This window comes from Amblyomma americanum, chromosome 1, assembly GCF_052857255.1.
Source record: "Amblyomma americanum isolate KBUSLIRL-KWMA chromosome 1, ASM5285725v1, whole genome shotgun sequence".
NCBI lineage: Eukaryota > Metazoa > Arthropoda > Arachnida > Ixodida > Ixodidae > Amblyomma > Amblyomma americanum.
In genome coordinates, this window is record NC_135497.1 from 317071735 (window position 1) to 317087175 (window position 15441).

At 44.1% G+C, this 15441-nt stretch overlaps 1 protein-coding gene across 1 annotated transcript; it reads right to left on the bottom strand.

Annotated features, from left to right (window-relative positions):
• Window positions 1-6406: 6406 nt before the first annotated feature.
• Window positions 6407-15135, bottom strand: LOC144098812 (uncharacterized). Its single transcript, XM_077631694.1, has 5 exons — window positions 15046-15135; window positions 13317-13511; window positions 10873-11031; window positions 8703-8814; window positions 6407-6684 (listed from the first exon to the last, which is right to left on the bottom strand). The coding sequence occupies exons 2-5, from the start codon at window positions 13439-13441 to the stop codon at window positions 6628-6630; spliced, it is 453 nt and encodes a 150-aa protein (XP_077487820.1). The 5' UTR covers window positions 13442-13511; window positions 15046-15135; the 3' UTR covers window positions 6407-6627.
• Between the last annotated feature and the right edge of the window lie 306 nt (window positions 15136-15441).

Sequence of the window (15441 nt, forward strand, 5' to 3'; positions counted from 1 at the left end):
CTGCTGAACTTAATACGGAAGCAAAAAGTCGCATTTACTGAATGAACGAATAAACTTTGTTTCTGAAAATTTTCTATGCACTATTCCAAGTCAACCTGCCGGGACCACTCTGGACTCCAGCACGTTTTGTACGTCATTAGTGGTGTTACGGAACCACACTGATCCGGTTCGTATAAGCGCCTCAATGCATCGCACTTTGTTTCCGAAAACGACCGGGTATTGCGTCAAGAGTGCTTCAACATTTCTGCCTAATAAACCTCCTTCTTCCACCAATGCGGCCTTTTTTCAAAAATTCACATCATCAACATCTCATGTACAAGTCATGTACAAATCAACATCACTTTCACTTTATTATCTTTGTAAGCGTACTCGTCTGCACCCCACGCTTGACATATTCAGCATCGGCTGATTTCGAAAATACAAGTACACCATCTCGCGGTGCATGAGCTATCCGCTGTTTGATAAACACCCCCAGTGGGGCTGGGGCAGACGATAGGGGCTCTGGAAGACTCTTCTGTCTCTTTATACACGACTGTTGCACGTATCAGTACCTTAGCGATCATGATGCAACATGCCAGAGTGGATGAAAATATTAAATCGGGTGTGGTTTGGCAGCAACTGCATAATGCAGCATGCTCTCGACAAAGCGCGACTGGAAACAGGTAGAGCCTACTCTCGAGCTTTCCCAGAGGATCAAAACAAACACGTGTTTTAATTCCTAGGTGACCCTTGAACGTCTTTCTTTGCATCTTTCATTTCAGTATCAAGTTCGTACGCCCTCGTGCGCATATACTTTGACGACTGACCGAATGAAGGCAGCACGCAGCATAAGCCTGAACGCTCACGGTCCTCGAAGCTGATGTCGACTGCCAGTGTCTGCAGGGTGACTCCACGAGTAGGATGAATTGCGATACTGTTCCGGAACGGAATATATCATATACCAGTAAGTCAGAACGATGACCGTAGGCGTCTGCGTCCGTATCTCTAATATTTTTGTTGAAAGAGAGAAAGCCTGACATTAAGTTTCACATACCGTGCATCTGCACGGCCGATACTGCGACGGTTAGCAGAAGGGTTTTTGCATCTACAAAGCCTGGCTAAATTTTTTTCTTTTTTTAATGCCCATATTCTTCCTACAGCACTGTTACACCAAGACTTGAATGAATGAACATTAAATAACATGAGGGATGCAGTCTTGCAGCTACAAACAAAATGAAGCTTCGATGTACATTTCGTGCCCGTTAGTATGGCCTAGTAGCGTATTATAAGAATTGCTTGCGCATGGACACCAGCGTTGGCATTATTCTAATTGATAGAAACAAGAGGCAGGATAAAATGTTCACCTGGGACACAATATTTTTCTCTTTGGTTGCACTCCGGAGACCAAGAATTTGAAAGCTCTATTCGCCGACTGTATTCCGCCACAAAAACACGCACAGCGTGCCGTAAAAGACATCTGTTCTTTAATTATCTGCTAAACACCACGAAAGACACTATACGTGAAATATAAAACAAGCCAGCCATGAAAATACGAACTATAATCCCACTGGAACAGGTCGTTGAGAAATGTGCCTCGGGAGCCAAACATCGTGTAATGCCATGGACGCGCTGAAGTTCACTTTCGATCTACAGTGGAATGCAGGCTGAACTAATGCATGCACCCACGCATGCTGTGAAAGACTAAGCTAGATTCTCCACAGTGCAGCTCCAGATGCAGTAATCCTCACTCAATTTACCCTGGTAATACCAATCATAAAGCAGGCTCAAATCAGGCGAGTTCCTTGCAAAATACCTAGGAAAAAATTATTGAATACTTTTAGATACCCACTTCTTACTGTATTGCCCATAAATAATTCCGCAGATATTCTGTAGTGAATTATGCAAACTGGCAAAGTACAAAACTTTAACCTAGAACAAAGTTTGAAAGGATCATGCTTCCATTCCTGATGAAACGTGGTACCTTCAAAATTAATATGTCACAGCAGCTTATTATTCATCGCGATGTCCACCGGGACATCGCCTTAGATTGTGTAGCGCTAATTCTAAGTATACAGCCCAAGGAGTTTGCTTCTAAGCTGTTTACTATGGCCCCCTAGCACATCTAGCAGTGTAAGGCTTGGGAGGATTGGAGACGCAAAACCATTCCTCTTTTCGAGAGATTTCTGTCGCTGAGGATGCATAACTAAGAAAGCTGTAGGCCTCACAAGCAGACCCCTTCAACTGTATACTTTTGACTGAGCGGAGGGGCAGAGTGCAGTCTTTGTCAAGGTGATGTGTACATGCTCAAATAATTCTGAAATGCCTAAAATCATTTTTAATTAAACATATAGTAAACGTAAACATTACTGAAAACAATATTTAAACTTATGTACCTTGTATTTTTGCTCTGTGTTTAATGAGCTAGAACAATGACTTCAATTCAGCTGAAAAGCAGTTTTTTGTTTTTCTGTACGGTAGCGGGTCTCGCTCATGGCAGACTGGTGAAGAAGAATGAGAAGACCTCAAGAGATTGCAGAAGAAGACAAGAATGAGCCTCGGAACCGACTGTCAGAGGCGGAACGCCAGGCTTGGCAGAATTAACAGCAACTGCAATGTCAGTGTTTCTGCATTTTCATACAGAAGGCGTAACTGCACTTTGTAAAAAAATTCGAGCTTCATTTACTTATGTCCGCACCTGTACATATTGAATTGTTTTCCTTGTTAAAATTTTGTGAAATAAAATGATAAATTGAATGTGACCAGTAATGCATTACTGCTTTGCTTGATTAAATCTGTGGCAGCTATTTTTTGCGCACTCCTAGATTTTTCTGATTGCATTATGTCTACATGGAAGAGTACTTATACAGGCAAGAACCACTTTCAAAGGTTTCAGGTGCAAGACTCAGGTGTGACCTGTGCCACACTGTCTAGGTGCACGTTCCAAATATACAACATACAGCTTTCCTACAGTCAAATGTCCTCCCTGCAAGGGATAATATATGCAGGTTTGCTTGACACTACTGTCTGAACATGATGGTTGCAAGCTGTTTGAGGGCACCACTCAGAGCCCTCTCTTACCTGTTGTGACATTCCTTCTGCACTGCCACTTTGGTTGGGGCTGTTGCTCGTCTACCTGTGCACTAGGCACAATACCGCTTTCAAAGTGGACTGCGGCACTATTTTCCGCACTGGTATCCTGCTCGCTTTGCAGTGACTGCGGGCTGTCTGGGGAACATGGCTGCCGGCACTCGGGCTCGCACAAGGTCACCAGCAGCTGTCGGGCTGCTGACTCATTGTCTGCAAGGAAAAGGCAATGCAGAAAGTAATAATGCGTCAGTCAATGAAATAACAAAACTGCAATGATAATAAACTGGGACAGTCAAGGAATCAAAAGCTTTCACAGCTTTTGGTAAATGCACAAATTTGATGTACGTTTTATGCGTATACACCATTAAGCTGACCATGTAACCCAAACCAAAATTTGTCGCATTTTACTTGCCCTTACTGATCATTGCGGTCATGCAAACACCGATGCCAGACATCTCAACAAAGAGAACGAAGTGCAAACGAGGGTTAGCGCAGAAATACTCGTGAACAAGACCACAACACTTAGCGCTCATTTGGCTGTCCTCATCCTGGCTGGCCTGCAGATTAGATGTTCCCGCCAAAGCAGCGTCCCTTTGTTGTTGGGCCATACGCATTTATACAGCGGCCGATGTTTTGCTGGCAGCGTTTGCCGCTTTGCGGGCGCCGATCCATTCCCCTTTCTAGGAACAGCTCTGAGTATATGCGCAAACTCCCGCGCTAGGTCGGAAACCTCCTGCAGCAACTGCTCTAGCTCATTATAATCCTCTTCTGCGCCGGATCTGAGAAGGAAATACGAGAAGCTCAGGCTCGGTTATGTAAGTGATCACGAATGCCAGTTAGTGGTAGTAGAAGTAGCAAGAGGAAAGATACCGAACCTGTCGAGTACAAACAACAGGGCCACTATCAATGCGGCATGCGAATAGAAGGCAATAAAGAGGAAAAACAGATTCAAGGAAGGACGGAAATACACGAGCGTCGAAGCCATCTCGTGCACCGAAGTGACAGGGACGGTAGCGGAAACGCTGGACAACTAACACAGTACAGGATCCCCCCCCCCACAACACAAAGCTAAAAACGCAAACAATCCAAGATAAAAAGCACACAATCACTTACTTTCGCAGATTAGCTCGGTCCTGTTGCCGGATATAACCAATCAACCGGTCCCCCTGTCACGCACGGCACGAAGAGTGAGCTTGCGCTGGATGGCATCCGCAACATTTTTCAAAACATGGCGCCACCTGAGCGGGTCTTGAAACGGATTCACCGACAACACCTCGCGCAAGAGACACAGATCGTCGCTGGTACGAAACCTCCTTCGAGGCGTTCGAATCGAAGCGGGATCTGTGCATTCTGGGGAGGTAGCGGAGGTGGCAGAAGAAGCGCTGATGGCAGCCATGTTGAATGTTCTCGTTTGGTTCGGCTGGCGCGAGCCCAGAAGGCTTTGCATGTACCCAGAAGGCTCTGCGCGATGTCCGCTCTCCACGCCGCTCCGGGCTCCGCTTAGCAAGCGCGGGAGCGGGACCGAGTAACCGCTCCGCTCGCGCGCTCCCGCCTGAGCATTTTGCGCATGCGCAGTAGCGCTCCCGCTAGCTCGCTGAGCGGAGCGGACGCACAAACCCGCTCAGATAAAACTCTCTAATGACCTTCTTGAGGCAGTGTGACACCTGACGCCAGTAAGGCATTACTACAGGTCGTTGCTGCGAGGGGGCGTTTTCTGTCGGCGTGTGCGGGTCACAAGACTTTACCTCATGAATCTTGCTTTCCGCCACTATTGCCGGTTTATCAATAATAATAATAATAATAATAATAATAATAATAATAATAATAATAATAATAATAATAATAATAATAATAATAATAATAATAATAATAATAATAATAATAATAATGTTGCGGAAAAGAATATATTTACAGTTATTTACAAAACGAATGAACAGCTACCGGCGGCACTCAGAACACAGCCAGAGATGAGTTCTCGTCTTCTTCCTCGTCCACTCGTTCACTCGCTCAATATCGTCGTCGTCGTCGTCTACCCGCTGCAGGACCCCCGGCTGATGAAACGCCGTCTCGGCGTTAGAGTGGTGGCGTAGGAGCGTCGTTATAAGGATTGAGGCGACATACATGGACGACGTCGGTAGAGGGGCCAGAGGACGATGGCGAGGACGCAAGGGGAGCAATTTCATAGGTCACGTCGGTGACTCGGCGCACCACACGGTAAGGGCCACGGTAGTGAGAAAGGAGCTTCTCGGAGAGACCGACGCTGCGCGACGGCGTCCAGAGAATGACGAGTGATCCGGGGTGATATTCGACGGCCCGGTGCCGGCGGTCGTAGGCGGACTTCTGGGAAGCTTGAGAGGCACGGAGCCGACTACGGGCTATTTGGCGAGCCAGCGTGGCCTGGGCGATGGCGTCCTGAGCGTAAGCAGTGGTGGGAACTGAAGAAGGCGGCATGAGTGTGCCCAAAGGCAATAGGGGTGCCTACCAAACAAAAGGTAGAAAGGGGAATAGCCTGTTGTGTCATGCCGTGAAGAGTTGTACGCAAATGTCACATAAGGCAAGGCTGCGCCCCAATCGCGGTGGTCCGGTGAGACGTACATTGCTAACATATCGGTGAGCGTGCGGTTGAACCGTTCCGTAAGCCCGTTGGTTTGTGGATGGTAAGCTGTCGCGAGCTGGTGCTGCGTGGCACACGAACGAAGAATGTCATCAATCACTCTGGACAGAAAATAACGACCGCGGTCGGTGAGCAGTTGACGAGGGGTGCCATGATGAAGAAGTACGTCTTGGAGAAGAAAATCGGCGACATCGGTACACTGTTAAAAAAATTGCTCCTATTTAGGCAAAACGTGCTGGTAAATTGTTGCCGGAGGCTTTCCGTAATCTTTAAATTGTATGTGTTGTAAAAAGACTGGCTCTCCATAGAAAATAAAACGGAAAGGTGTCGTACAAATAATGCAGGTTACGTAAACTGAATATGAAGAAATGCCATAAAAATAATGCACGCTTCATAAAACACAATACGGAGCAATCAGTTTTTAAAATGAAATTTTCAGTAATTTTTATGGCAGTACTTTATTCATGCATGGTCAGCCCGTAATTATAAAACATGTAGTTCATTTCGTGTTTATGACAGTTCCAGAAATTCAAAACTAGTGTTTTATTCCAGCCATTCCATGTAAACACTTTAAAAGCTGAACTATTCCGAATCCTTCTGTATGAAATGGGATGCACAATGATTCATAAAAAGCTGTGTTGTGTGTTGAAAAAATTAAGAATGCTGTACATGGTGAACATAAATTATATATTTGCTACAGCAGCCATTATGAAATGTTCAAAAAAAGCACAGCATTGGTTCAGTCTTGCACAGCTTTTCTGCCTCTTGTACTGTTGTTGCATACAACTGAAGAATGCAGTGGTGAATGCCCCTCATAAGACGCCTTTCATCCAATGGTGTTGGCTGGTTCTCATGATGTCGCGGCTAATCCTCTAAATGTGATGAACCATGACGCCATGACAATTGGCCTATGCTATTGGCTGGAGAGACTCCTATGAGGGGTATTTTCAGCTGTGTTCTTGAGTTGCGTCTGACTTTCGTACGCCACATGGGTTCACTGTTTCCTGCGAAACAAAAACATACACAGTCAACTCTGTAATGAGCAGTGCAGTGCAAGTTGTTTTGACAAAGCAACTCTGTTGTTTTTCCTTGGTATGCCATGACTTACAGACAACAGAGCTGAGCTTACACTTAAAATATGCACAAATGTATGCAGCAGCTGGATAGCCAAACAAAAATACTGTTCTAAATTTTCAGCAGAGGAGTACTATGCAACATGGTTCTGCAGACTACTAGTTGAAGCAAACTCCGCAAGTGCTAAAGAAGCAAAATACCTAATATTATGGCGAAATACCTAATATTATTTTTTACACATTAAGGGTATAGAACATGCCTCATCTATAAACATGCAGATATAAACTCCTCTACAAAAGAAGCCCACGGAAAGCCAAAAAACAACTTTGTGGGTGGCCCTTTACATTTATTTATTTATACATGTACCTACATTAGCCCCTAGGGGCATTAGAGTACGGGGGTGTACCACAGTATTCTTCATGCATTAGTGCCGATGAAACACATATAAACAAGTAAAACAATAATAGAGGATAATGCAAGCACTCTGATAGGACATAGCAAGAGCATGCGACAAAATATCAGCGTAAATGAACACTGTGAATTAAATGGAAATACATGGTAACGTCGCCATGCACACTAAAAATTTGCTACGTTTGAAACGTGGTAAAGTGAACGAATGTTCCCCCCACCATGTCGGCATAAGACCCCAACATACAGACAGACACAAAATCGACATACAGACTACGAAAATCGGTGTTAAACCAGAGCATCCTTTAGCACCAGAGAAAATTATGAATCGGATGTAGCCACAGTTATGTCGCGGGGATGATTATTCCATGCATTGATTGTACGTGGAAAAAATAAATGCGCAAAAACTGAGGTACACGCTGATATTTCTTTAATCTTTTATGCGGGTGATCTCGAAGCTGGGAAATGTACATAGGTGGTAAAAGATAAGCATCTTTGTTCAGTACGGTGCGACAATAAAATATGTCAACGTAAAAACACGAGTCGAAAAAATTCCCGACATGAGGATAGAAGAGGCCATTCTAAGCTACTTTTGATGTCAGTGATACTGCTACAATGCGAATAGTTGCGGGATACAAAACAGGTGGCTCGGTTTTGAAATTTTTTTCCAATCTATAGTCAAGAAATTGCGTGTACGGGTCCCATACGACACAAGCATATTCTACGATTGAGTGGACATTTGTTACGTAGAGCAGTTTTTCACATCTTGGGGAGCATATTTAAAGTTTTGCTTGATAAAATTTAAAGAGCTAGCAGCCTTCAGAGTTAAAGTGTCTACATGCGGTTCCATGTCAAGTCGGAGCTAAATGTTACTCCTAGGTATTTTGCCTAGCTTACTTGAGAGATCATTTCAGTATTTAAATAGTACTGAGTATTGATCGGTTTATGCTTTTGGGTAAAACGAACATGCTTGTATTTATACAAATTTAGACACTTAAGCCAAGAGCGACACCAGGATGAAATACAGTTGAGGTCATTTTCAAGTTCTATCCTGTCCGAATCATGTTTTATTCCTCAGTACAAGACGAAATCATCGGGGTACAATCTAATTTTGGAGGTTATACCGTAACCAATGTCATTTAGGTAGATAAGAAACAGCAGTGGGCCGAGCACTGACCCCTGGGGCACACCTGAAAGCACGGAAACGTCTGTCGATTGGGATCCATTAATCAAGACCTTTTGACTGCGTCCTGTCAAATAATTTTGTATCCAGCAAAGTATATCGAGTGGAAAGCCAAGAAAGGATAACTTGTGCAAAAGCCTAATAAATAGCCTAATAAATATCGTAAAGAGATGACCTCTTTTTAGTGGCATATAAAACCTATTATCAGATATGTGCAGATACATAATTTTCCACAGAGGAGTAACTTAAGCTGCATACAATGTGAATGTGTCTAATGGTCAAGACATCTGTTAATTCCACGCATTACCAACATTTAAGCACAAGTTGAAAGCATCCCAAAGCAAAACGTCGACTTACAACTTGAAGCCCTAGTTTGTTTACAAGGTTCATAATTTTTGATGGCACAGATATCCTGGAACGTTTCACATCTTTCTGCCTGCTTTCATTAGGCAGATTTAAGTCAAACTGCCTGTAGGGGAAAAAAAGACATGCTTTACATGTAGAGTCCTTTGCATACAAGTGCACTGCTCAAAAATGCCAACACAGATTTATGTCTCGAAAGTATCATGACGCAGTGACAGCATGAAAGCTTAAGTGTGTACAGACCATGTGTATAATAATTTGCAAGACACCATTTTGTCTGCCCCTCCTCTGCAATGCCTGCCTAGGGCCATTAAAACGTTTAAATAAAGAAGCAGCACTTTTGAAGTACGGCCAATGTTTATGCTGGTGATCCTGAAACCAGATATTCAAAAATATTGCCTACATCGAACACACCAATTATCCCCTTTAAAATCTTATGTAAAAATACAGGGAAGTCGCATTGTATATCGAATTCATATTTCCTAACCGCGCTCTTCAGTCACTTTCTGTGCGCACAGACGGGTCGGTTGTGCGGTTTTGGGAACCTTCTGATAGTGCTAGTACTGTGAAACTGCATGCAGAGGTTAACGTGGCATGTGCTTGAGGGTGGTCTTAGGTCTCGTGCAGTCACTTCTCATGTCGCATCACTGTTATGCTGTAAAGTCAAGCTAACTTAAGTCTAGAGTCTAGAGACGGCCCTCACTTGCTTCGCTGCTGAAGGCGTTGTGGGAGGGAGCAAACTGTGTCTTCATTTTAATGTATGAGTATTCAATTTATGGTGCACTAACAATAGAATTGGACCTTTTAAAATAAACAGTCCCTAAGCACCGCACGCTACAGTTTTTATGCTAAGCAAGTTAGGCCGACCAATGCATAGCGTGTGGTGCACTGCTAGCACGCCGGTTGGTGGCACATTACTGCAAGAAAGTCATCATTGGCTTGAGTGAAACGTACTCTTGCGTCTAGGTCATAGGCAAGCTTATTACTAATACTGTCATGGCCGTAGGCAAGGACGAAGTGCTGTGCATGTAAAATGACGAGGACGAAATGTGTGTTCAGGCGTTGGCTCCAGTTTGTTGCTCTGATCTTTGGTGGGCTCACGCTGTACATGCCTTCAATACGCTATATAATATCAAATTATTTTGCAATCTCTTTCGAGTTCAATATATTCTGGTTCGACTGCAATGCAGCTTTGTTCTCATGCCAGGAAGTTGCGACGTCAGTATTCAGGCTTACTTATGTCTCCATAATTGCGCTCAAGTATATCCCACAGAGTTGCCAGTTATACAAGCTTCAGGCACTACTAGCCTGCCCAGTCATTTTTCATCTTCTTAAGGCGCAGCATGTGGACATAAGTGAGCAAATTAATTTCCGGCTGGTAGCTGTTCTTTGGAATAGCTGTGCAGTAAATAGTGTACGGCAAGAAAGGTATAAGAGGCAGGTGTAGCTGTGGACAAATGAAGTAAAGTAACTATTGTGTGTATGAGAAGCTTTAGATGCCGAAGAAGTATGTTGTCAAAGGCTGCAGTTACCTGCTCTGTTATATATCAGCAATCAGGTATAGTTCAAAAAGCAGCGGCTGGATTTTACACTGAGGGCCTATGAGAAACAATTAATTGAAATCAAGCTGTTCGTGCTACCCCTAAGAACACTTGGCCAATTTTTTAGCAGTATCACAAAGGTGTAGAACAGATGGTTGCAAAGCAGCCTGTGATGCAGTGAGGCTGCAAAGAGCCAAGAATATGCACATGCGTTCAAAGTGCTTGCAAAGTGCTTGCCATTTTCATCCTCTTTTTCCGCTCTGCTATGTCACACAGCACTGTACAGCTGTTGTTCAGCACTGTTGTGGTACTGTTAAAGAACTGGCAGTGTGTACATCAAGTTCAGCTTGCCAAAGCAGTACAATGCACATGTGGAGACATACAGAAAAACTATGCATTGGGTACTGGAACCTACACCAGGCAAGGTTTAGAAAAAACAAAATAAGTTAGTCCAAAATAAGCTAGTCAGTGGTCGGTGCACAGAATACATTTGCAGCGCATAAAAATATCCTAGGAGGCAAAATGCTTCTTATTAAAATGGCTGCAAGACCTGTAAACATTATATTGCCACAATTACTAGGAAAAGAAGTTGGTCCCGAAGTCTTTTAATGTGGGGCACTCACCTTTGTACAAATTTGAGGGATATGGCAGCACCCTCTGGATACTCCTGATTCATTATGTAGTATAATATGAAGGCAGTACATGCTGCTTCAGTGAAGTCACTTGCTTCTGAGAAAATGATTTGGTTCTCACAACAAAGCACTGTTCGCTGTATATGCTTCCTGGAAAATGAAGAGCCACAGTTAAAAGACTTGAAAATTTTGAATCCATGCAGTGCTTGTTCCTTTTCTGCTAACTCCTGAACCACCATATATTTTAAATAAAAGTCAAAGAAGTCAATTTCTAGCAATGACAAACAGAAGAAAATAACATTAGACTGTATTGGTTGGGACAGAAAGTCCTTAGGGTAGCTGTATTGGTTGGGAGAGAAAGTACTTACGGTAGTATAGTAATCCCATACTAATCTTGTTAAACGCAGGATGAGGCCCATGCTAGAATTTTACCTTCGCGATAAAATGTAGTCCTCAATTAGAACTCTGAGGTATGCAACATGGGCAGGTGTTATCTTCGGTGCAAGAAGAACATCAGTTATTGCATTAATGTAAGCACAAGGTGATAAACTAGATCATCATTCTGCCACATTGGTGCCAATGCAGAAAGGCGGCAGCTTAAGTGGAGTGCAATTTTGCATTGCATGCCCAGAAAGCTTAAAGCCCTGGCTGAGCACTTTTGCAGGCTTATTGCGCAAGTAAAGTTTGGTATATTTGACTGTTGATATCCTGTTTTTCAGGTAATCATATGTGAACCAGCATTTCTTGCTCACAAAATAATGAATATACAATGCAACATCATGTTTAACCACCTCCTCAAAGAGGTCATGTGCAATGCATGTCAGCAGTCTAGAATTACACACATGGAAAAACTTAACGGCATGGAACGGAGACTGTTCAACAATACGACAGTCACTATTAGTTGAGGAACTTCCTGCAATGCGTTCGACGCATTCATCATAATGCTGAGGCGTTCGCTTTTCCCCAGTCGCAAGAGGTTCCTGCTCAAAATGAGAGCGAGTAACAAAGCAGAACCTGCAAAAGTAAGCGCTTGTGCTAAAATTCCGTGCAAAGTCACCAACGCCATGACTGCCAAGGTTGTCTCCCATCATAAAGTCTAGCCGCACATCATGATGACTGCTCCACTGATCAACACTCCTGACTTCTCAAGATTGACCATGTCCTCTCTCAATGGCTGCAGCACCTTTGCCAACCCAAATTCTTTGATATCCTACTGGCGGCAAAGCAAAACCATCTCCGTGGCTTTCACACGAGACCTACAGTACAAAGACACATTTCCAAGTGTCAGGTACATACCCAGCAGCTTAAAATCGCCCTTCGCAGAACCTGGAGGGTTTGCAATTTCAAATTCATTTTGATATAACAAAATTCGTATCGATTTACCCTTCATGTTTTTGAGAGGCTCACGCAAAATGTAATCTTCCAAACATTCTTCAGAAGCCGTATTTATCTCACTGCTTACCTGAGATGTTGAGAGTTTCATAAGGCTTTCAGCTGGTACATTGTGATATATAGACTCATTATTCTGCCTGCTGAGGCTTAGAGACACTTCCACGGGTTCTATAAAGTTGAAGTTTTCTTTAAAAAAGTCGTGGCGGCAGTATGATGACCTCAGAGTTGTAGACATCCCACTATGAAGCGCGTCTTTTGTAAACACTCATCCAATTTTCACGAGTACGTCTTCTGGAACGTCAACCAGGCCCTCCAGTGAAATCTGATTCCTCAAGCTATGCAATGTATCAATCTCCTTAACTATGGTTTGTACTGTGCTTGGTGGCAAATGATGTTGCATTTCCAGCTTAAGCAGAAACTGGGCAAGGTTGGTAGTGAAGAGGTTGCTACTGGAGGGGTAGCTAGTACTGGCCCCGAAGCTACATACACTATTTGTATCAGTGGCTGATGATTGTCGACTGTGGTCAGCTTCTGGCATGCTCTCTGGCTCCAATTCCAGGTGAGCACTAAGTGCTTTCTAAAATGCCTCTGCCCTTTTGGCGGTACCTTGAAACATGCGTTCTGAATAAACCAGCTGTTCTCAACACACTAACACACCCAGTAAAAGGGCACACAACTGCTCCAGCTGAGTTGCTCAAGTTGCTGGCTACATGACACAGAAATTGAGAGCGGTTAGGTTCTAAAGTCCCGCATGATGAGACAGGATACTGGAAAAGGCTGCTATCAGAGTCAAGGCGTGAACTCTTATGGCGCCTCGAGAGATAGCTTCTAAAGCTTCCATATTTACTAAACATAAAACCACATGAACCGACTGGGCAAGGTGCACCAGCCGCTACGCTATTCTGAAACTTGAAATGGTCCAAGTAGTGTGACAATGAATGAAAACTTCAAACATTACAAGAGGGCATATTTGACTTGTGATGAGCACTAAACACATCTACACAGAAAGAATATGCATCATGAAACATTAAGGTCACACTCACATGAAGCAGTTTGAGTTACACAGGGATCGCTGGTGTGTTCCACAAGAGCCGGAATCACTGCACGAAATGTCCTTGACAGCTTTGTACAGAAGCGCTGATTGAAGCTTCTGGTAGCAACTTGTCATCCAATCAGCCCCTCAGAATGAAAGTCGGGATCACAGTCGAAGCTGCAGCCCCAGGGGTTCTAAACACAGGCTTGGGAATAAAAGAAAATTAGCAGATTAGGACGAGTAGTCATTTGCTATAGTGTAGAGCACACAGCACTTTAACTTCCACAGCAAAAATCTATTGCTTGCTTTGAACTGTACTTTGGCCAGACGCCTGAAAAAAGCAATTGTAGGGAGACATGCCGAAAGTGCCTAAGGAGGTTACATAAGCATTGTAGGTGTGCGATTCGATGTATTGCTCCGCTTGCTTACATCCATCTATGGACCGGGGAAGCCCAACTTCCTCGCCACCTGCTAGCTGTCATGTTCGTTCATTTTCACCACCTCAGAGCTATCAGTCAGTTCAGTAATTTGTTGTAGTGCATCTTGGACAGCGACACAAAACCGTGCATGGCCGTCACAAAAAACTATCATGTTCCGGCTGAGCAGCAGTCCCATTGCTGCCATCAACACGCAGATCATACTCGTTCAAACCAGTGCCACAACCCAATGACAACGTGTCAAACTAGCTCTTAGAAGTATACTTCCACTTCTGTTTTCGTCGGTGAGCTCTCATTTAAACTGTGTTACATTTTTAATGACGACAACAATTCCTCCAATAAGCACCACTCCAAGTACTACCACCGTCACCTTAATTACCGGTGGGCTAGAAGCAGTCTTTCCACGTCACGGAGTGACTCTTCAACTGCGGAAGTGACTTCTGATCACAATGGACTGCTGCATTAAATCAACAAAAATAGTCAGTTTTCATTAATCGAAAAATAATATTCAGCAAAAAAACGCGTTCTAGAATAAACATCGAAAAAGGTATGCCAAATTTTAATAAATAAAAGCTGAAAAGTCCAACGGATAGCTATGAAGGATACTGTAGTGAAGAGCACCGTGCGCTGACAATGCAGAGCACTCCGGCATAGTCGAATGTTGTGGGATATCTTTACTATGGAATGGTTCTTGAACAGTTAAGAGACACTTTTTAGCGGAAAACAAAAAAAAACAATCAGGACTGCATTACAGAACTGAGTGCAAAAAAGGTCTTTACAGGGCCGTCTACAATTCTCTTCTGACCTGACTCGACGCTCACCTAGCGCAAGAGCCGTCTCGAATTCACCGCGGACGTGCCGTGCCAAGTACGGCCGTGCGGTATCTATGCCGAATCTCGCTTTTGCTCCCTCCATTCGCGTTCGTGGCCACTTCTGAAGGACGCTTCAATTTTTCGCCAGGCTGCAATCCCGTGACGAGAAGACAACCGAGCTATGTGCTTATATCTGGTGTTAGGCCTGTTTACATAAGATGCGACATGGGCACCGTTGTTTTTATTTCTTCTTAACCTCCCCACACTGTATTGTCTCACGGTGGCGCGCGCTGAGGTGTTGTGCGTGGCTCGCTCCCATGGACGACCTTCTTATGGATTCGATGTGCATTTACTACATGAGCAAATAGCAAGGTTGGCGCATCAGGTCGCGAAGCGAACACGTTTATGGCTCTGAACGCGGGAACCGGCGCCATGAAGGCGATGCAGCACCGCACACCACATTTGATATCGTTAGCAATCTGACCCTTACCTTGTCGCGAAGAACAGAATGCTCCAAAAGGAAGCAGGCTCACGCCGGGCTGCTCGTTGAGGAAGGAAGGTCGTTCCAGGTGAGTACAAAGAGTGCGTTGCTTTGATGCGGGGAACGAAGAGACGTGCACGCCAAACAACGCGCTCCATATTGGTGACGCGAAGTACACTATAGCCAAACTTTTCCTCCTTCATTGCTTTAACCAAGTTATAGCCAAGTCAAGTCGCCAAATGCTGCAGTGCACATGGATAAATGAAAGGGAGGTGGAAGCGTTACCTTCGGTGTGGGGTGGTCGCAGATGCTTTTACGCTCTTTTACTCCTCGCATCAACGTTGCTAGACTGTGGAAGGAGAAAATACGGACAGGATACAGATAACTCGTTCGTTTTCTCCTGAC